Here is a 24,451-nt window from a genome sequence, read left to right as displayed (position 1 = left end):
CTATTATTAAAATGTCATTGGTCTATCTCTTCCATTTTAGTAAACTTTCCTGGTACATACAGCCTCTGGCCATCTATTATTAAAATGTCATTGGTCTATCTCTTCCATTTTAGTAAACTTTCCTGGTACATACAGCCTCTGGCCATCTATTATTAAAATGTCATTGGTCTATCTCTTCCATTTTAGTAAACTTTCCTGGTACATACAGCCTCTGGCCATCTATTATTAAAATGTCATTGGTCTATCTCTTCCATTTTAGTAAACTTTCCTGGTACATACAGCCTCTGGCCATCTATTATTAAAATGTCATTGGTCTATCTCTTCCATTTTAGTAAACTTTCCTGGGTACATACAGCCTCTGGCCATCTATTATTAAAATGTCATTGGTCTATCTCTTCCATTTTAGTAAACTTTCCTGGGTACATACAGCCTCTGGCCATCTATTATTAAAATGTCATTGGTCTATCTCTTCCATTTTAGTAAACTTTCCTGGTACATACAGCCTCTGGCCATCTATTATTAAAATGTCATTGGTCTATCTCTTCCATTTTAGTAAACTTTCCTGGTACATACAGCCTCTGGCCATCTATTATTAAAATGTCATTGGTCTATCTCTTCCATTTTAGTAAACTTTCCTGGGTACATACAGCCTCTGGCCATCTATTATTAAAATGTCATTGGTCTATCTCTTCCATTTTAGTAAACTTTCCTGGGTAAATACAGCCTCTGGCCATCTATTATTAAAATGTCATTGGTCTATCTCTTCCATTTTAGTAAACTTTCCTGGGTACATACAGCCTCTGGCCATCTATTATTAAAATGTCATTGGTCTATCTCTTCCATTTTAGTAAACTTTCCTGGTACATACAGCCTCTGGCCATCTATTATTAAAATGTCATTGGTCTATCTCTTCCATTTTAGTAAACTTTCCTGGTACATACAGCCTCTGGCCATCTATTATTAAAATGTCATTGGTCTATCTCTTCCATTTTAGTAAACTTTCCTGGTACATACAGCCTCTGGCCATCTATTATTAAAATGTCATTGGTCTATCTCTTCCATTTTAGTAAACTTTCCTGGTACATACAGCCTCTGGCCATCTATTATTAAAATGTCATTGGTCTATCTCTTCCATTTTAGTAAACTTTCCTGGTACATACAGCCTCTGGCCATCTATTATTAAAATGTCATTGGTCTATCTCTTCCATTTTAGTAAACTTTCCTGGGTACATACAGCCTCTGGCCATCTATTATTAAAATGTCATTGGTCTATCTCTTCCATTTTAGTAAACTTTCCTGGGTACATACAGCCTCTGGCCATCTATTATTAAAATGTCATTGGTCTATCTCTTCCATTTTAGTAAACTTTCCTGGTACATACAGCCTCTGGCCATCTATTATTAAAATGTCATTGGTCTATCTCTTCCATTTTAGTAAACTTTCCTGGTACATACAGCCTCTGGCCATCTATTATTAAAATGTCATTGGTCTATCTCTTCCATTTTAGTAAACTTTCCTGGTACATACAGCCTCTGGCCATCTATTATTAAAATGTCATTGGTCTATCTCTTCCATTTTAGTAAACTTTCCTGGTACATACAGCCTCTGGCCATCTATTATTAAAATGTCATTGGTCTATCTCTTCCATTTTAGTAAACTTTCCTGGTACATACAGCCTCTGGCCATCTATTATTAAAATGTCATTGGTCTATCTCTTCCATTTTAGTAAACTTTCCTGGGTACATACAGCCTCTGGCCATCTATTATTAAAATGTCATTGGTCTATCTCTTCCATTTTAGTAAACTTTCCTGGTACATACAGCCTCTGGCCATCTATTATTAAAATGTCATTGGTCTATCTCTTCCATTTTAGTAAACTTTCCTGGTACATACAGCCTCTGGCCATCTATTATTAAAATGTCATTGGTCTATCTCTTCCATTTTAGTAAACTTTCCTGGGTACATACAGCCTCTGGCCATCTATTATTAAAATGTCATTGGTCTATCTCTTCCATTTTAGTAAACTTTCCTGGGTACATACAGCCTCTGGCCATCTATTATTAAAATGTCATTGGTCTATCTCTTCCATTTTAGTAAACTTTCCTGGTACATACAGCCTCTGGCCATCTATTATTAAAATGTCATTGGTCTATCTCTTCCATTTTAGTAAACTTTCCTGGTACATACAGCCTCTGGCCATCTATTATTAAAATGTCATTGGTCTATCTCTTCCATTTTAGTAAACTTTCCTGGTACATACAGCCTCTGGCCATCTATTATTAAAATGTCATTGGTCTATCTCTTCCATTTTAGTAAACTTTCCTGGTACATACAGCCTCTGGCCATCTATTATTAAAATGTCATTGGTCTATCTCTTCCATTTTAGTAAACTTTCCTGGGTACATACAGCCTCTGGCCATCTATTATTAAAATGTCATTGGTCTATCTCTTCCATTTTAGTAAACTTTCCTGGGTACATACAGCCTCTGGCCATCTATTATTAAAATGTCATTGGTCTATCTCTTCCATTTTAGTAAACTTTCCTGGTACATACAGCCTCTGGCCATCTATTATTAAAATGTCATTGGTCTATCTCTTCCATTTTAGTAAACTTTCCTGGTACATACAGCCTCTGGCCATCTATTATTAAAATGTCATTGGTCTATCTCTTCCATTTTAGTAAACTTTCCTGGTACATACAGCCTCTGGCCATCTATTATTAAAATGTCATTGGTCTATCTCTTCCATTTTAGTAAACTTTCCTGGGTACATACAGCCTCTGGCCATCTATTATTAAAATGTCATTGGTCTATCTCTTCCATTTTAGTAAACTTTCCTGGGTAAATACAGCCTCTGGCCATCTATTATTAAAATGTCACTTACTTGGCATTTTTTGGGCAAATGTTTTAAAACATTCTGATGCAAGTGTTCATGAACTAAACATATCTAACCAAACTACTTTTAGCAACAACTGGAACCTCTCCCAACAACTCTAGCAAGCACAGAATTTCCAAAAGATTAACATCACTGGTCAGGTTATGAGTCAACACAAAAGCATGAACAATGTGCCAAATCCAGATACGTCATATTCGATATAACTATAGAAGCCATAGGCTTAAATTTGGGAAAACAGTGGGGGGAAGGTACTCAGTTTTAACAGCTTCCATAAGTTTATAGTAAGATGCCAATTTTCCACAGAATTTCAAGAGCAAATGGTTGAATTAGTTTTTCAGGACTCTCCAGGTTTTCAAAGCACCTGTACAAATGCTGATTAAATGCTAACTAAACATTAACATGTTACTGTTTGCTTGAACTGAGAAAGCACTTGAAAACTGCTCAGCTTGAGAAAAACAGTATCAACTTACTCTTGCTGCCTAAACAGAATCATCACATTAATAGTTTAATGTGCTGTATTCAAAACCATAGATAGCTTGAATAAAATTACCACTTTGATATATATATCTACATTAGAACAGTTTGTTTTTTTGTACATCTTCTACAACTTACCACAGGGTCAGGGAAGTCTACAGCTCCTTGTATTATCGTCTGTAACACTTGTTCCATACTCTGCATGTCTATGTAACAAAAAAATTACAGATGTTATAAGGTGCCAGTACTGTCGGTTCTGCTTCTACAACAACAAAAACTACGAGAAAAAATGAAGAGGCTTGCAAAAAGAAAGCTTTTTTACACTTGTTATGAAAATTAATATGAAAATATTTGTCACAATATTACAAAAATACAACTGAATTAAGGTTGTAATACAGGGACAAATACCACAAAGTCTAAGCCTTAGGAATGTTTTCATTCCAGTTTGATTACAAGTATTATTCTTTTTGTCTTTTTGCTCTTAACCAAGTCCAAAATTCTCACTAAAATATATGTCAGTGGTCATTACTTCTTCCTAGGAAAACAAAATGTTTCATTTTAACGATACAAGTTTCCACAGAAATGTATTACTGTAATAATAAATACATCCAGAAAAATGATTTAAAGTATTCTGTGTTCAATACAGACATGTTAACTTTTGCCTAAATCAAACAGATAAAATTAATAAATTCCAGTTTCTTCATGGCCTAAAACTTATTTTACCAAGTAATTTATAAAATTTTTTTTTTTTAAATTCTAACATAGCAGTATACCTTTAAATAACATTAAAAATACAGAAATAATTATGAACATTACCATGCTATTCTACTGACTAGAGAACAATATTCACTTCATCACATAGCACTAGATGCAACAAAACTTCTAATCATTAAATGAAATTTCCACAGTTCTACCTCATGAAATTAATTTAGTGAAACTACAAATTCAAATTCACTGGTTTTGGGAATAATTACTTTAATTTTTTTGTTCTTGAGTGCATTATTTAAGTAAATAAAACAATATCTGTTGCACTAGTACCATTAATATAATAAACATGGTTAACTTTAAATGATAGCAAATAGTAAAACATAAAAAAACCAGATAAGCACTATACTTCTTACTTTTCCCCTCTGTTCTTTATACAGAGCAATAAAGCAGCAAGATTAAATGTAAAGAGATGTGTACCATTAATGAGCTTTAAGCTGTTTAGAATAAACAAATTCAGTTTTATGTTACAATTTAAAGTCATTCTAGAAAGAAGAAAAGAGTGATTTAGATTTCTTTTGTATTTTTATTATAAAGAAAATCAGTTGAACTAGCACTGTATAGTTACAGCAGTGAAGATAACATAAAATATAACGTAATCAAAAATATTTGAAATTTGACAATTTTCAGATAAAGAAAAAAATATTTTTAATGTTAATATGAAAAACCACTTTGCACCTGCAACAATCAACACTTTGGTTTCATATATCCAACACTGAGGTCACAAACTCTGCTGATTTGTCTATGCCTGTATCAAAAGAGTTAACACTACAGAAACTACTTGTAACTGTAAATACTACAACACTATCAACACTACAGAAATTATTCATTGTTATTAATAATACAAAAACTACATATCACTATTAATAGGGTTTTGAAATGTAAAAAAACTTTGATTGTTTTTGTAGTTTTATACCTTGAGATGCTAGAACTTCTGTGATGTTATTTGTGACTATAGCTGCAATGAATAGGAAATAACTACGTTGTAAAACATGCCTCTCTCTTTGGGCTTCTTGGTCATTTTCATCAATAGGAACGGCTAAAGCATTGAAAATTGCAGTGACCAGTGGCATAAAGATATGTTGAAGAAATGAAACAATGTTTTTCTGGAAATCCAAGATAATTTAATAAGTTTAATATCAATCAAAAGAAGCAAAATGTATCTCACAATCTTATATATATAAGATATATATAACAAATTATTTGTAACAGATTTACATAAAAGTACAAATACCACTGAACTACAACACTAAAAAGTACGAAAGATGTAAAAACAATGTTATTCTGTTGATATGGCAACCATAGGACCTTCCACATTAAAAGAAATGACACTATGTATGTTAAGAAATAAACAAGAAATTTCAATAGTAGAAATTTTGTTTCCAAAAAACCAATAAATAGTAAAAGACTGCACCTATTATCCAAGGACTTGAAAATCACCTCTAGTGACAGTTAAAGCTAAAATCACAAAACTTAACAAAAAGACTTTGGATAATTCTTTGACAATATCATAAAGTCAAACATTCATACTTTAAACTTCCCAATAATCTGGTTTATAAGGGGTATGAACTCCTGAATACTATGACAGTCTGCATCCTTGACCAACCATTCTGCTGCTAATGGAATAAATGGTAAGACTTCCTCTTCCAAACAAATAACCATGCGATGTAAGAACTGACGGACAGCAGTCTGCAGTATTGACCGTTCTTGGGGTATCTACATGTGCAAAAGAAAAAAAGTGCAATATACTTTTGGCTTCTATCATAAGATCAACAAAAACAGCTTCTGATAAAGCTGCCAATGCTTTTTAACAGGCATACAAATTTTCCACGATTGTGAAAAATATTTATGTATAGACCTACAGACATCAGATATTTCAGTATCACATAATGACATGTTTTAAAAATACCATTTCCAAAAATATCACAAAAGTTAATAGAGTGATGGTAAATATTCCCAAGACATGTTACATCAATAATTCAAAGTGTTACCTGAAAATATGAATTTAAGAAGTATTTATCATATGTGATATTAATACATAAACAAAGGGGAAAAGACACGAGTTAACTGTTACTTTTATTCACTGAAAACGTAGTTATAGAGTATTCACTTGGATACCTGAAATAGTGTATCCTGAACTTTAAGGACTTGTTAAAATTTCAAAATTAAAATACACAAAACTAAATACTTTGTATAAGTTTATAGAACAATATAAATGTGAAAATACATCTGCAACAGTGTTAGGTGTAAGACAGCGAGTGTAAACCATGAACAGATTAAGGTAAATCATAATTGTACCTCTTTCTTAGTAAATCAGTACTATGGTTCACAATGTACAACATCAATCTAGTTGCACCATTACATCAAAAATATTACAGTTTGTAATAATTCTAATTAACTCATAACACAAGGACTCAAACATAATTTAATATTACACAATAAGAATTTTGTACCTCTAATGCATGCAAGAAAACCTTTAAAGCATCAGTGTAGACTTGTACAACACCAGTTGTCTTCATTGTTTGCTGGGTGGAAAATGCCTTGCTTGTTCGACTAAAGAAAAAAAAATACTATTTCTGAACCATGAAATTTAATTACGTTTATTAATCACATATTTTGAAAGTTAGTATCTCTGTGTAGCAATTTCAAAAATACTTTGCCAAGCATGCAAATTACTGGTACATAAATTACACTTGAATGGACAGTTTTTTAACACTTCACTATCTTTGTTATAAATATTAACTAACAAATATAAAAACTGTTACATAGTCATTACTTAACAAAAATATTCAAAATGAACATTTCACAAGAAGCACAACCATATTGCAGGTGCACCTTACTTATCTCTTGTAGGCCAGATTGTACTAAAAAATTTAACACATGGGAAAATATAAGTTTCATATTAACAAACGTATTCATGCCTCACGTAAACTGTAATTAACTAAAATGCCTACAAAGCTCAAACTGTTCATCCACTTAACCTTATCAGGACAGCACAGTACCTTCCAGGTGTCAAGTGGATACTTTGATATCGATTTTTAAGTACAGACAATAATTTAGTACCATTTCAATAATTTTTAACTTAAGTAAAAGAATCAATTAAAGTTTTTTTGGGTTTTCACTATGCAAAAAATCTATATAAAACAAAATTATATGAAATTTTAAAAGCAGAATCTAGATACTGTTTGTGCTAAATTTCATGTAATTTTGTTAAGTATTAACACTACAAGAAAGGAAAAAAAGCCTGAAAAATCAGTATACTGTGTTTGTGTAGATGGGAGTGGTACTTAGTTTAAAGGCTTTTTAGTGAGTTCTTTAGGACAAATGACATGAAGATGCTTTATATATATATAGATAGATAAAGTTTTATTTTAATGAGTACACTTATAAGATGCAAATTGATTTGTGCAGACAGCAAAAACGTCTCCATTACATATAACTAAGTCACTACTTACCTTGTACATGCAATAGCATGACTCATACATTCAGCAACTGCCCGACTCCGGTTCTTATCTGTCTCTATTTGCAACTGTTGAAGAAGTGTTTCAAACTTTGCCATCACTGGACTTAACAGATTTTTCAGAAGTAACTTCTTGTGCTATAAAAAGAAATTTTCAATGAAATGATGTCATTAAAAACAAATCACTACAACAGAGATTACTACAGTGGCAAATCACTACAACAGAGATTACTACAGTGGCAAATCACTACAACAGAGATTACTACAGTGACAAATCACTACAACAGAGATTACTACAGTGACAAATCACTACAGAGATTACTACAGTGACAAATCACTACAACAGAGATTACTACAGTGACAAATCACTACAACAGAGATTACTACAGTGACAAATCACTACAACAGAGATTACTACAGTGACAAATCACTACAACAGAGATTACTACAGTGACAAATCACTACAACAGAGATTACTACAGTGACAGATAAAACTGATTTTTAGTTATAAGAAAATGTTTAATGTCAACAAATAAATAATGCTAACTTTAAAGCATGTCAAACTGTACTCAAGACATTTAAAACTCAAATCTCTTTCTTTCTTCTATAAGGGTGAGAAAAAATATATTTTAAAAGTATTTCAACATTTATTACTCTGTCTTAACTAGTTTCAATTTGCTCTAGTAATAAACTTAGGAAAGAAATACTTTAAAAAATAATCCCATTATTTTCTTATGTTTTAAGGAAATTTTAAAGCAAGGTAAAATAATTGAAAAGTTATATAATTCCTAATTTCACACTTTTCATGAAATTTGTAATACATTGTAGATGTTTTTGGACAGGTAAATGTTTTGCTTACCTATCATTTAGCCTAGCTTTTTCCTTTCTTCCTTCTTTACTAATATGATATATATGCTTATTATAAAGATTTAAGCAGATGTAACAGAGGGTAAAAACATTTTTCCAAACTTTTCAACAAATCACAAAACCAAGGAAATAGTAAAACACAAATTTTTAAAAGTATAATAAAAATGTTTATTATATAATCGAGCAAACCATGGATAACCACAAGCAGAAATAAATTTTATTGTGTTCATCGCTACAAGAAAATTTTTGTAGGCTCAATACATTAGGAGACCTGATTATTTAATAAAGAGAAAGATTTTGAAACAAAGCATACAGGAAACAAATTACCATAATATGGACCTGAGCTTTAACCAACAATACATTAAACAAAGTACACATAAAACAGGCTACCATAACAAGAAAACTGGTCTTTAGCTCACAATTTTACAGATATTATGAAACACACTAAAAATAAGTTGTTGTTTTTTTTAAATTCTGGACAGGTCCATTTTATTTAATAAGTACCACATATGTAAAAGAAAATGTTTTAAATAGTTTTATCAGAAATTGTGAAGTGCTAAAAGTAGTAAATTAACTTTCTAGCCATGAGTTGGTCAAAGTGCATGTCATGACCTTTTAACAGAGTTACATCCCAATTTTAACTACATTAATTTGTTATCAGTGTATATCAATAAACTTCACAGCAAAGCACAGTTAATAAATCATATTTTAATATAAGAAAATATTTAAATAAATTCACAAGTTTCACTTCTTTATATCAAATGAAAAATTTTCACTGTAAACTGCCAATTTAAAATATTATCTCTCTTTGTTAACATATAGATGACCTAAGAAGATCAAAATGTTGTTCTCTACTTTATTTTAATAACAGTTTTAATACCCATACCAGCCATCTTGAAGTACATTTTTAGTTCAAGTGGGTTTCTCATCACAAAATATTCTTATTGTCCTTGTATGGTGTCCTGACTTTAATACAACCCATACAACTTAAATCTATAGTATTTAAAGTGCCTGCCACATCCTGACATTCAGAATGAGTCAGTAATTCTCTCTTATATTGTTTTATTAGTTATTTATAACCAACAGAAACAAAATATTTTAATTATCTTATTCTCTATATATTTTTGCCCATTCTTATAAGTTTTAAATTATTCAACCTCTGGGTTTATTGTTGTTACTGCCAATGTCACTTCGTCTAGATAATTATTTTTAAACCACATACATTGTTGGAGTTTTAGACCACTGTATTTTATGTTGTTGTTACTAATTCTTTTTTAAGTACATATTTAAAATAAATATTCTATATACTACCACAATCACCAAGCTCTGTGTGGGTTTAACAGCAAAACATAGAAGGTTGTAAAAGTAAATAAAAGGCAAAACTTAAGAAAAAAATAATTTTAAATCCTTGAAGAAATTTCTTGATGAGCATGCACTTGAGTTGCTTATGTTATGTAATTCAGTACTTTATTTATCACTCAACAGGTGACTTATAGCTTTATCACACAGGTTCAGTAGCAAGACATTGTTAAAAATATAACAATAAGAATAAACAAAAACAGATGTAAACTTGTCATCCTTAGGTTATTTAGGATAAATTATTATAATTTTCAATGACAATCAGCAGTGTCATTCTATAAAATAAGGGTAATTCAGATTTATTTTGTATTTGTTTGTGGTGGTTGTAATGTTGGTCAAGTGCAGAGTCTGTAGTGTTAGGGTAGAGAAAATAGATCAAATATACAGCTTTATTGGAAAAAAAAATATTCATATAAGATCAATTAAGATGAAAATAATTTCAGCAGGATAATCACCTTCCACTCAGAATAGTCAGTGTCTGATCCACAAATTCACAACCAAATCGTTAGCAAAGATTAAAATAATCCAACTGTGTGCAAAAGATCCATTATGGTTACTAAATGATTGGAAAATTTTGTGAAGATAACACAAATCGTAATGAGGTAAGTTTGTATAATTTCATGGGAACATCATGGCTGAAATGTTGGTGAAAATGAGTGAATACATCTAAAAAGGGTTAATGGAAACAATTCTAAAAAACTGAAAAATTACAATAATATAACTAACACTTGTAACTGTCAGATTTGGGTGAAACTCCATTATTACAGAATGGAGGGAAAACAAACTGTAGTTTCACAATATAAATGCTAATGTTTGAGGCATCTGATTAAACTACATACAAGTTGGTTTAAAAACCAGCTCAGTCTGTATTTGACGATATCTGTATCTGGCAAAATCATGGTCGTAAATAAAAGTTTTTTGAAACGTACAACTATCTTCATTTTTAACCATCAATTCTACAATTTCAATAAAACAGTTATGCTACTAAAATAAAACTTCATATTTTCTATTCACTTACAAATATACAACATTAGTTTTGGTTTTACATGCACAGGGAAATTCAATATCTTGGTTGGTTTGTTTCAGATATTCATAAAAGGCTGCAGGAGTGCCGTGTGCACTAACAAACACTATGCCTGGACCAAAAGGTTAAGTAGTTAACAGTACTCACTGCCAAATCTCAGACTACTGTACTGTAATCAAAATGCCAAATTTAGTCATAACTCTTGTAACAAACTCATAGTACCAAAGTGCAAAGCTTAATTTCATGGTATAGGGATGTGAACCACAGACTTTTGAATTCACAGTCCAGTATGCTAACCACAAGGCTATATCCAATCTCAGTTTACAAGACTTCTTTTCAATTTTAGTATTTAGTTAGCTGCATTAGTATCTGAACAGTGTTCACCAATGTTATCCTTCAAAATAATCACCTACAATAATAATAGCATAAACTAAATAAATCAAAACTAAAAGAAAATGAATATATCAGTTTTAAATATCTGGAAATCACAAAGGGTGCAAAATCTCTTATTAGTATACATTAAATACAAATGTATATTCACTTACTCATAAAAACTACAAACCATAAAGTTAGTTTCCTTTTAGAGCAAAGTCAAAATACGAAATGCCTAAACTTAAGTTTTAGTTTCTTTTTAAAACCTAGAAAATGCAATACAAAATATCAAGTATCACAAGTTAGAACACAAAACTTACATTTAGTTCCATTAACTACATATTTTAGTAACTTGCTCTAAGAATACAAAAATTGTGCTTTGTTTCACGGAATGCATACTTTAGAGATTAGTATTTTATAAGAAAAGGTGCTGAATACAATTTTATCCACAAAACTTTACATTTTCTGTAAAACAACTGCTTTACATAATAGCCATAACTTCAGAACTATAAAGCAAACATTTTACAAAGAGCTTCTGAACATTGAATAAAGATGTAATAAATGTATATTATCTCTTGTAAATTTACTAATAGAATGAAATCAAACATAGCTTCCTACCTGAGCTTCAAATTGATTTGAAACAATTAAGATGGCGGATGCTTCGTAGAGAAACAGCTGATCTTCAGGAATCAGTAATGTTGTACTGAAACCATTTTCATGTGGTGCCAGAAACAACAAGTCTTGTACCTGTTTCAGAATATCCTCCGTATACCCTTGAATGTGGAGCCTATTAACATCATCTGATAGTTAGATTAAATCTCATGATCATACTACGCTCAATTATCTAAACTTCACATCTTCAGTGCCCTATAATTCTATGAATTAATATTCAATAACATACAGGATGCTCCGTAAGCAAATTCTTAACATAATTTGCTGAAGACAAATTGTTACAAAAACAGATGTTAAAACCTGTTTTACAAGTACTATTACACTGATTTATTTAAGAACTACTGAATCACGCACAGCATTAGGTCATTTCACAAAATAATACTTACTTCAAGCATTTGATAAACCGTGAAAACAGGTAACAGATTCGACTGCGTATTCGAGGGTTTCTGTTATGAAGTCCTCGTTCATCCATGAATGCAACCTGTAAAACAAATAATTAGGGGTACTAGTCCCATCATAGTAGTTGATATAATACACATCTAGATGCCACAATATAATACATATTTGGAAACAGAAGTTTTACCACTGGTTTATTACAAAGTTTCATAGTGTTGTCTGTAGTTTATTATCTAGTTTCATAGTGTTGTCTGTAGTTTATTATATATATTATTAACATTGTCTTATTTAAGTACTTCATGTTATACAGTTATTTTTCATGTTCTCAGGTTTGATCAACTAAACACCAGCAGGCAAGAGAAGTAAAATAATGTTAATATCTATTTAGTTATTGTTAGTTTGTTGTGCTATGTTCCATGTAATGTTGTTAAAGACATGTTTAGTACTTATCTTTCTTGAATCATTAACTTTTAACAAAATTACTTTACTAGAAATTCTGATTTCTTTCTGTACAAAAGACTTGTAGTGTTTACTGAAAGCTTGCCACACTTTGTGGAGATACATAAATTGTATCGATACAATCACATCGAGATTTCAGAATATGATGCTGTATTACCACAAAATATAATTTTAAATAGCTCAACTCTTTGAATGGCATAACATAGGTTACTTCTGGCATCACTTTCACAAAAATTAACATCTGAAAGGTTATACAATTCAAACGAAATCAAAGCAATCATTGATCATAGCTAGAATTAGATTCTGTTTGGTAAATCTACAATTTATAATGAAATCAGAACTACAGCTCCATCCACTTGTATACCACATCATTATATAAAACACCTGTAACTCTTAAAAGCCAGGTTTCACATGTATTTATAAGCAATTCTACAGTTATAATCATAATTGTGTTACATGTTAGACCCAGTTCCTTTAAAGAAATTTTTCAGTAAGTTTTTATTAGGTTAAGAAGTAAATGGTGTTTATCTTTTATAAAATAAGTATCATTGTTTTAAAAAGACAACCCTGTCAATTATCTCAAAACTTGTCCTGTAATATCTACCACAAGACTTGGTTTTGAATTACATACAAGTTTTTCCAAGTAAAAGTGAATTGACAATTACTTCAAAACAAGCAGGAGACTTAATACAATTAAGTAATTACTTTTAATTAGCTTACAAAAACAACAGAGCCATGATACAATTACATTATTTGAAACCAGACAGGAAAGGCTATTGTTTATGGAAGTTTTACAGCAAACAAATTGTGGAGAAAAATATAATCTCAACTTCACACAATATTTTGTTTGTTGTAAAAGCACAAAATTTGTAAAACAAAAAAGTGATGAATTATAGTTTACAGTTTTGACACCACCAACTCTAAAGGTTCACTGTCTTCAAACTATGCAAATAAGAAATAATCAGTAAATATCAGAGATTTGCAGCTGAGTTTTGTATCGTGACAAGTTCACCTACACAGAGATGAGAAACCAGACAAGGGTTTTAACTTTCTCAAACAAGCAAACAGTCCTAGCCACATCATTTTGATAATTCTCAGATGAAATAAAGTTTATTGTATTTGAATCAGAGTCAATATTAAAAAGTCAATGTCCATATTAATAAATTCCTAAAATTTCAACTTACCAAAATATCAGGAATATGATGGGGTTCAAGACCAAAAAACTTCTCATAACGCACGACAGTTTCAAAAAACTGTAACGTTACTGCTGTGTGTTCGTAAGTACTGACATTACTAGTTACCAGCTGAAAAAATAACTTTTATATCAATAAAAGGAAAGACTTAACAAATGACTTGTGCAATAATACTACAATACCTATTTAAAATGAGCAACATAACACTACAATACCTAGTTAAAATGAGCAACATAACACTACAATACCTAGTTAAAATGAGCAACATAACACTACAATACCTATTTAAAATGAGCAACATAATACTACAATACCTATTTAAGATGAGCAACATAACACTACAATACCTATTTAAGATGAGCAACATAACACTACAATACCTATTTAAGATGAGCAACATAACACTACAATACCTATTTAAGATGAGCAACATAACACTACAATACCTATTTAAGATGAGCAACATAATACTACAATACCTATTTAAGATGAGCAACATAATACTACAATACCTATTTAAGATGAGCAACATAATACTACAATACCTATTTAAAATGAGCAACATAATACTACAATACCTACTTAAAATGAGCAACATAATACTACAATACCTACTTAAAATGAGCAACATAATACTACAATACCTATTTAAAATGAGCAACATAACACTACAATACCTATTTAAAATGAGCAACATAATACTACAATACCTATTTAAAATGAGCAACATAATACTACAATACCTATTTAAAATGAACAACATAACACTACAATAGCAATTTAAAATGAGCAACATAACACTACAATACCTAGTTAAAATGAACAACATAACACTACAATACCTATTTAAAATGAACAACATAACACTACAATACCAATTTAAAATGAGCAACATAACACTACAATACCAATTTAAAATGACCAACATAACACTACAATACCAATTTAAAATGAGCAACATAATACTACAATACCTATTTAAAATGAACAACATAACACTACAATACCTATTTAAAATGAACAACATAACACTACAATACCTATTTAAAATGAGCAACATAACACTACAATACCAATTTAAAATGACCAACATAACACTACAATACCAATTTAAAATGAGCAACATAATACTACAATACCTATTTAAAATGAACAACATAACACTACAATACCAATTTAAAATGAGCAACATAACACTACAATACCAATTTAAAATGAGCAACATAACACTACAATACCAATTTAAAATGACCAACATAATACTACAATACCTATTTAAAATGAGCAACAGCTTCGAGTAGTATTAAAAAAAAATTGTAATTTCTATTAGTAATTAAAATATTTAGGCTTAAAAATAAAAAACAAAACTGTTATCCAACTGATTTACCTGAATTAAGTAAATAATTATTTCAAAGTCTGAGTTATACATAAAATGCTGTAGCTACTTTTAAAATTGTTTCACCAAATTATCTATAAAATGAATAAGAATGAAAATAGCAGTTATTGAAACATCATTTTTATCAGACAGATGCCAACCAGCACTTCAAGTGCAAAATACAATAATAGAAAATACTACATATCAGAATGTAATTAATAATATAATATAAAAAACATGAGGGTAGAATTTCAATTGTGATTTAATATTTGAAATTTTCAAGTTACTTGTTCTGAAACTTAATAAAAGTGTACTACTTATACATTTACTAGACTTACAAGTCTTAGAAGCTCTGTCATAATTGAAGGTTTGTCACCATCTCCTACAAAATGATTACCATGAGATGCCTAAGAAAATGAGAAAGCAAAAATGTTGCATTTCAGTTACTATAATTTCCCCAAACATAATATGCCTTTTTCATTAAACATTTATGTATAATTTAAAGTGCAAATAATGAAAGGTAACAAATATAAACGTTTTGTTTTTTCTTTACAGCCAGTCAGGAACAACTTTTCAGACAAGTATTGGGAGGAATAATTTGCACTTTCTAGAACTGACACCTTCATTACCTGGCCCCACAGTCATGAAAACTTACCAACCTTACTAGAACATTTTAATTCTATAAGTAAATAAATCCACATTACCCTGGAAATATAATAACAAAACAAACAACCATTCTTGACACGCTCATCAGCAGAAAAAGAGAGAAAAAATTCTCACAACTGTATGTAGAAAATCTACCCACACAAACAGATAATTATACATCCAATCTTATTACCTGACCTTAATAAAATAATATTTCCAGTAAAACATTCATCAAAACAGTGTAAACAAAATCACAGTGTGCTTTAAATGGTTATACCTCCACCTTCATCAAAAACTGCCTGAGGATTACCACAACTGAAAGAGATGATCAGGAAACCACTACCACTGCTGCCACTTACGTGTTAAATTTGAGAGAAAACTTTAACATAGCTATCCAGTGGAAATCCTAAAAGTCATTAAGATCCATTCTTGTGAAAAATATAACCTATAAAATTCTGTGTTCCTGCAACAACAAAAATGGGAAGATGACACCATGTCAACTGTACACAAAACAAACTGGAAAAACTAGATTCATCAACAAATTTCAGAAGAAAGAAAATTTAAAAATTATAATAATATAATGCAATAAAACCTTCACTAAATGGATCAGAGATCAGTAGTCTGTGGCTACCATTGGTTGAATTTACAAGAAGTCTCTCCCACCAATCAGAAACATGGATAAACCAACCAATCATAACACACTGTTCACAATCCACCAGAATATTGTAGAGACCAACACCACCATACACCTACTGACCTGAAGATGAAAGGTGGAAGACTTTTGAAGTGTCATCCTCTACACTGATGTTTCTACAACAGGCAGTTGCCATCCATTAAACTAAATTTAATCATAAATACTTTGCTAAACAATCTATCAAAGAATAATTCTGATTACTTGAGTATTTCCTTGACACAAAGTCAGAATGTTAAGGAAAAATGTACATACAAACTAAAATACTCTCAACCAAGTAAATAATAACTCTGAACTTTCAGGCAAACAAAAATCATATTTCTTTAATATAAAAAACACACAAATACTGTGCAATAGTGTTAGGACAAAATATTTTGTCATTCTTTCCATTTTATGGGCTAATACTTCCATGCCCTTACAGAATGTAAATTTGAACACTATAGTAATGCTTCACTGATACTTATTGACAACTGAATGACTCAGGGTGAGAATACTTATTTTTAGATTTCCCATGTACTTGTACCAAGGGCATGTCATAAGGGTTCTGTTTGTGTGAAGATACTGATCAAATTTCAGGTCTCAAATAACTGTCATGGTGTCACATGCAATGTCTTAATTACATAGAAAGAACCTAACATATTGTACCTGGATGCAATAGAAATCAATTTAATAGTACCCTAAAAATACACCTTGATAAAAGTGTTTAATACCACATATTAAGTTTTGTTGTCATGCCATGAGCCACGAAGGAGAGAGAATTGTCTTCAGAGCAGAGAATACATATAAATCTTTGTGATTATGGTTGGACACTCCAACAAGTTGCTGCAGTCTTAAAATGCTCCTCAAACACTGTCGTCAACTGAAAATTTGAAAATAGAAAAGGAACAGGTGGAACACCTAAACTCAATGATACTGATGTTAAGTATCTTTGTTTATTCAGCCTTCAGGACAGAAGGAAGACTGCCACTGATCTCAAGCATGAGATAAACAACCATGCACCAAATGACAGAAAAGTGTCCATATCTACTGTATCCACAAGAGTAGAATATTTGGTTGTGTATCAGTAAGGAAATTTTATTGAATTTCCAAGTATTTTCAAGAGACTGAAATTTGATAAAAAGTAGAAAAACTGGACTTTTGATGATTGGAAAAGGATGTTATGGACAGATGAGACCAAGTTTAAAATATCTGGTTCAAAGAGTAGGATGTACGTCTGATAAAAAAATGGTGTACAGCACTTATCATGAAGCATGGGGAAGGCTGTGTGATGGTTTGGGGATGTTTGTCTGCTGAGGTGACGAGAGATATTTGCAAAATAGATGGATTAATAAACCAGTTTAAGAACCATCAGATACTGATCCATCACAGTATACTCAGTGATTTCTGTTATTTGGAAAAGATTTTACTACCAAGATGATAATGACCCTCAACACTCATCCAACCTATTCAAAAACTGCTTAGCTAAGAAAAAAAGCTGCTGGAGTCATTTAAATGATGCAATGACTCCCATGGAACCCTGGGCTCAATTCAGTTGAACAGAGATCTGGGATCTAATAGAACAAAACTTGGCAAATCAAATGCTACTTCCAAAGAACCTTTACAGGAGTGTATTAGAGACATTTGGAGTAAAATCCCAAAGGACATGTTGATTAAATATGTTGCAACAATGCCTGAAAGACTGTCTGTAGTTATTAAAGTAAAAGGGGGACACACAATATATTAACTGTTCGCTGAACTCAAACACTTTCACTGAGTTTCTGTTGTACTAAGTATGAAGATTAAGAAAGATTTGATATTTCATCTGTGATTTACCTTCTATCATTCTTTGAAAGTAGTCCAAAATATAATTTCTGACTTTCTCCTAATACATTTGCACAATACTCTGTATGTATGTATAAGGAACATTATTAAGAACTATTACACTTACGGGGACAGCTTCTCCAAGAAGATACAAAAATGTGAGTGCCACCTCCACTTCTTGAAATGGCAGGTTCTTCCACTGTTGAAGAGTTATTGTGATCATTGCTTTTGTTGTGCAAAGGACTAGCTCAGAATCCTGAGAGAGGTCAAAGACCATGAGTATGATATATGTATAGAAACTTAAATTCCACCCACACATAAAAGTTATGAAAGTACTGTTAAAACTTCTGTTCTGAAACTGATTTGTTATCCTGAGTTAGTTTTCTGTTTACTAAAACATTTGTTAAAAAGAGGTTGAGCAAGAGCATGAAAACATAATTACAACAACTTCTATTCTGAAACTTTAGTTTATTATCCTAACAATTAATAACTTTTTTCAGCAGAAACACTGGTTAAAAAATATGTAAAAAAGAAATTAGGAGGAGAGAACTGTCAAAATGTCTGCTCTTGTTTATCATATATTACTATTATTATTGGTTTATTATTCTGATATACAATAAAATTTAATATTTCTAACAAAACATATATCAAAAATATTGAATACAAAAACATGACTGTCACAAACACACAGCCAGAAGTTAATTTTAAGGTAAAAGCAGTGCATTCAAAATTACAACATACTGTTAAATAACACAAACAACTAATGCAGAGCATTAAAAATAGAAATATCTGGACACAAAACTTACCATTGGTGAACTTTCATATGCAGGTTTAGTTAAACAATTGAAACAATCACATGAAGTCTTACCATTGGTGAACTTTCACATGCAGGTTTAGTTAAACAATTGAAAACAATCGCACGGAACCATGAAGTCTTACCATTGGTGAACTTTCACATGCAGGTTTAGTTAAACAATTGAAACAATCGCACGGAACCGTACCATTGGTGAACTTTCGTATGTAGCTTTAGTTAAACATTTAAAACGAATCACTCAGAGTCTTACCAGTTGTGCAAGGTTATCAAATAACACTTTGAGGGACTTTCTGTAGTCATCAAAGGATATATCATCTTCACCCTGACAATAAAATAATCATTGTTGATATCAACCTGACGAAAACATTGCACTATTGCCTAATCTAGTACAACTGTTTTAGTTTTTTTTAGAGTGATGTGAAGTGAAAAAGGACATACAACAATATAACCTTTTATAACAGATGCAGTTGAAAAAGCAAGTCTACAAATGTAAACCATTACTTTAAATATATATTACAAATTGGAGACTGAGTATTATTTTAAAATATGAAGACTCATCACACAGTTATGTGACTTATTATATGATAATTACAGGATATGGATAATATTCACCATGATGTCATAAAACTGTGCGACATCAAGTACAGTAAAACATACATGATTAACATTAACATGATTCTGTTACATGAAACTACATTCAACTCTTTATTATTTATGGTAATTGAATGGGGAAGATGCACAAGTAATTGAAAAACATGGATAATCTGGGAATATGCAAAAAAGGGACAATTTCACCTTAAAATTACATAGTATTTGAGTACTGCAGTAGGCATTACTTAATAAAATAATGTGCAAGTTTTGCTTGCTAAGCAGACTTATTTGTATTACTTCTTATAATTGTTCTTCCTTTCCTGATTGCTATGACATCATTGTAACCAAACCTCCATCATTCTATGTAATATACCATAACTGACATGCTCTTATTCTGGCTATCCAATCTCAATGTAACTTCTGTAGTTGTAACTGTCTTTCCCTCCAACTTGATGTAACTGTATTTACAAGATTGGAACCACTTGTACATTCAAAACTTGGTTCACCTTCAAACTGTGCCATTAGTTTTTCATCATCTACATTCTCAAATACAACGTGGGATTGAGAGTAGCTCAATGTTGTTTACTGTTAAACTGGTTTGAAGTCTGGAAAAAGTTGCCCTTGGGAAAAACCACATAATGCACTCAATACCATTAGATGCTTCCAAAGTGTTCAATAGTTAATTAGAATATATGCAGAAAGGCACTGCTTTTGGTACACAGGAAGAAAATGGGATAGATAAAGATGAATCTTTCTCTTTTGGAAGGATATGTTGCAACATCAAACACTGGAGTTGTGTGTTAAGAAATCAGGTTGCCATAAAATTGTGTTGTTGTTTAGTGTGGTAAATGTAAAACAGTGTTCTTAACTTAAAGTAAAACTTAATATAAAGCTGCCATGAAGCTATGCAGAGATGTCAAGTTACCAGGCTGCCATGAAGCTAAGCAGTAGTGTCAATAATCACTTTATGAATACTTCAACACAACAGTCTAACAAAAGAAAACACAATGAGATAACACAATCAATAATTCTCAGATGAAAACTTTTGGATGCATGCCATTACTAACATGTCAAATTTAGAGTTAAGTAAATTAACTCATTACTGACTCATATTGTTACTAAGTACCTTTTGTTGTCTTACCTGGTGGTCAAAGTTATACGAGTTGTCATACTTGTATTTCTTTATAATTATACAGAGCATTGCCTGCAAATAGATCCCATAAACAAACATTATAGATATGATAGAGTAATATATATAAATTTTACTAATGTTTAGTCCTATAAACAGAAGTTATCATAATATTTTAAACTAATAATTAATCTGTTTACTAAATACTAATTTTATGAACAGTACATGCTTCTTTTTTAAAATTTAATCTTTAGGTGTTTCCCAAACAAAATGTTTTAGAAATTCAATGCTACTTGACAAGACTACCAGTTACATCTCTGTATACAGAATGCTCATTTCAATGAAACAACATAAAATACAAAGCCATGGTCATTTTGCACATTTCTTTTAATAAGAACTGGTTAAAATACATCTTTCTTGATATACATATCTACTGAAACTTTCATTAAATTAGCAGAAAAACGGAAATGCCTGCTAGTTCTAACGTTTCCTTTATATAGTTAGATTAACACTAAGAATCACGTGGGCTGATTTAACTCACCTTGGAAATGAAAAATTAAACATTCAGATACTCTAAATTTACAGTGTGTGTTCCGATGAAATAGAGCAAGCTTTAAGTTAACATTCTCAGTTGTTTTTAATAATGTTTGAAGATGGTGTGAATGGTTTGGTTTTGTTTTGAATTTCGTGCTACTCAAGGGCTATCTGAGCTAGCCATCCTAATTTAGCAGTATAAGACTAGAAGGAAAGCAGCTAGTCATCACCACCCACTGCCAACTCTTGGACTACTGTTTCACCAAAGAATAGTGGGATTGACCGTCATATTATAACGCCCCCATGACTGAAAGAGGGAGCATGTTTGGTGCGACAGGGAATCGAACCCACAACCCTCAGATCACGAGTCAAGTGCCTTAACCACCTGGCCATGTCGGGTCTGTTGTGAATGGATAATGAAAAAAAATATTTCCAGCTTAACACAGTAATAAATGTGTGACATTTCGACAAGGTTTACCTAATAATAAAATGTTATTACTCATTCAAGCTGTCTTTTAAACTTTGGCCTCAAAGTTGATTCTTCATCATCAAATACATACATTGTTAGAGATTAGCTAAGTCTGCTACCTCTAGAATTTCTGTGTACAATTAAAGATTATAAAATCCAACTGTTTGGAAAGAAAGAGTTTGAGCTATATAAATCTTGTTCTAACTTTGGTGAAAATCACACATTTTTCTTTTCCACATGTTTCTGTCAATCAAGGAAATTGAGCTTTTGTGGCTATATAAAAATAAATTTCAGTAAACCCTAGATTTCATTCCTCATTACTGTTATAGGTTAATGAGAAAAGATATCTTAATAGAGTGGACAAAGACAACACAAAAGTTTGGTAACAGTACATTACAGAACAGAACACCTGCCATTGACCTTATACCTACCTCAGCGTTTGATTTCCCAGCAAAACGGTACGCTGCTATACTAGACTGCTGCTTCAGAAACTGTATGTATTCTCGAGCAAAGTCACAAACTCCTAACGATACATCATTATCCCTGTGGCTTAGAAACTGCAGTAAAAGTGTTACTTTATTTTCAACAGCTTTCTGTGTGGTAGCTAGTTGTTCAGGGTTGCACACAGACATCCTGCTCAACCTGCGACATTGAAAATAAAAACATTTTATTACCCCCTATAACTTCATATAATAAATATTACAAAATAATACAATATAAGCAAAACATAAACATTTGGATAATACTTTCACACATAGCACCATCTAGCAACTTAAAATCAATGCCTATTGCAGAATATGTTCTTTTTGTGAAAATTATGTAAAATTAGCTTTTCTTATACAATTTTAATTATTTGATATTTTTCATTGTCCTCGCCAGAAAGGAAAATTATTCATTTGGCCATCCAAAACTTAAGTCAGTGTCAAGGTCAAAATGACCTGGAACATAGAAATTATAACTTGTTTAAAAAAAACTGTTAGCTCACAAAACTTCAATACAGGGTAAAAATGCAGATATATATAATATATTCTACTATGTATTTTAACTTTAAACAACAGAGTTAAAAAATCATTGATATGGAAAAACAGAATAAACATTTATTAAAATCATGAATTTATTCATCAGGGAAAATATTTTTTTCACTAATTTAAAAAAAGGTTTTGAATCCATTTAAACCACTAAGCCTACAACAAAAATTAATATACAACTGTTTATTATTTTAAAAGTCATTTTTTTCAGTATTATACAGTAAAGATATTATTGCACTGTTTTTTTTACTATTTTTATAATAGTGTTCAACAGAGACCAGTCTCTTTAAAATACTACCAAAATAGCACTAGACAAGCAATGTTAATTTGTAATTTCAAGCTTCAAATATTTTTAACCATTTATAATTCTGTTCATAACTTAACAAAAGCACATTTAACATAAAGCCAATACTTTGATTTCAACTTCCACACCTTACAAAACTTAAGATACTTGAAAAATGCTTAAGCCACACCTCATTTAAAATTAATACTTTTAATAATAGAACAAAACAGTTTATAACCAAAACAAAGAAACTTTATATGTCATGGTTTTATCCATAATTTTAAAATATACATTAAGTAATCTATATCAATTTCAAGTAGTAGATAATTTATAAAAATATACTTTAGAGCTTAAGTTTCTTTTAAAATTCATATTTTTCTCACTAGTAATAATTTATATAACAATAACAGTAATGTCAAGGTCTAGCCTAACAATAAAAAATATTTTTCAATGGAATGTTTACAGAGTACCACAAAATACAAAGAATAGCCATAACCAGGGTGTGAATGGTCAAAGATTACACAATCTTTGTGATATCATTACACTGACATAATACAGTTATATTTAAATATTCTACAGAAATTCTACAAACCTTTAAGAAATAAAATGCCTTTGTTGTTTTATATTCCAGGGAAAGAAGAACAGCATACCAAGTGCAGCAAGGTGAAACGGTTGGGTTATGGACATTTTACATCAGAATTCAATTATTTTTCCTGTTTTGATTAGCCTAATTAATTCATTTTTGCTATTAAAATTGCTATTATTAGATTTTTATATTAAATGTGTGTGTGTGTGTGTGTGTGTGTGTGTGTGTTCTCTTACATTCCACGCTTTCTTGACGTCGGAAGTTGACCAAGTGATTCTATGTCTCCTGCTACTCACTTGTATAAAGAACTAAATAAGATCTCCATTAACAGAATACAGAAAGGCACTATTCAGATTTTCCTTCCTGTAGTTGGCCCAGCAACTGAGAGTGTCAGATTACTTTTAGTTTATCTATGATACTGATGTACATAATTCCACATGCTGTTTTGAGTTAATCGAGTTAAACCAAGTTTGAGTTAATTTCTGAAGCCATGATTCAAAGCAGAGTTCTGTCACCAACATCAATCAAACAACTAGAAGAAATGTTTGTAAATGAGCAAAAACCATCACT

General features: G+C 31.0%; 1 protein-coding gene across 5 annotated transcripts in view; it reads right to left on the bottom strand.

Annotated features, from left to right (window-relative positions):
• The window catches only part of LOC143251167 (exportin-T-like), a 65,534-nt gene that overhangs the window by 15,582 nt on the left and 25,501 nt on the right, over positions 1-24,451 (bottom strand). For 4 of the 5 annotated variants that reach the window (XM_076502565.1, XM_076502568.1, XM_076502566.1 and 1 more), the window contains exons 10-22: positions 22,416-22,626; positions 20,994-21,056; positions 19,512-19,583; positions 18,575-18,703; positions 15,650-15,718; positions 13,928-14,047; positions 12,275-12,369; positions 11,835-12,003; positions 7,590-7,732; positions 6,588-6,687; positions 5,665-5,850; positions 5,051-5,240; positions 3,508-3,575 (exon numbers count right to left, since the gene is read on the bottom strand). In XM_076502565.1, the coding sequence (XP_076358680.1) occupies positions 3,508-3,575; positions 5,051-5,240; positions 5,665-5,850; positions 6,588-6,687; positions 7,590-7,732; positions 11,835-12,003; positions 12,275-12,369; positions 13,928-14,047; positions 15,650-15,718; positions 18,575-18,703; positions 19,512-19,583; positions 20,994-21,056; positions 22,416-22,626 (1,615 nt within the window). The remainder of the gene's footprint in view (positions 1-3,507; positions 3,576-5,050; positions 5,241-5,664; positions 5,851-6,587; positions 6,688-7,589; positions 7,733-11,834; positions 12,004-12,274; positions 12,370-13,927; positions 14,048-15,649; positions 15,719-18,574; positions 18,704-19,511; positions 19,584-20,993; positions 21,057-22,415; positions 22,627-24,451) is intronic. The other variant, XM_076502569.1, reaches the window with a different exon arrangement.

This window comes from Tachypleus tridentatus, chromosome 5 (assembly GCF_004210375.1).
Source record: "Tachypleus tridentatus isolate NWPU-2018 chromosome 5, ASM421037v1, whole genome shotgun sequence".
In the NCBI taxonomy this organism is placed as follows: domain Eukaryota; kingdom Metazoa; phylum Arthropoda; class Merostomata; order Xiphosura; family Limulidae; genus Tachypleus; species Tachypleus tridentatus.
The sequence above is the reverse complement of the archived record's forward strand: the minus strand, read 5'-3'. Positions and strand labels throughout refer to the sequence as shown.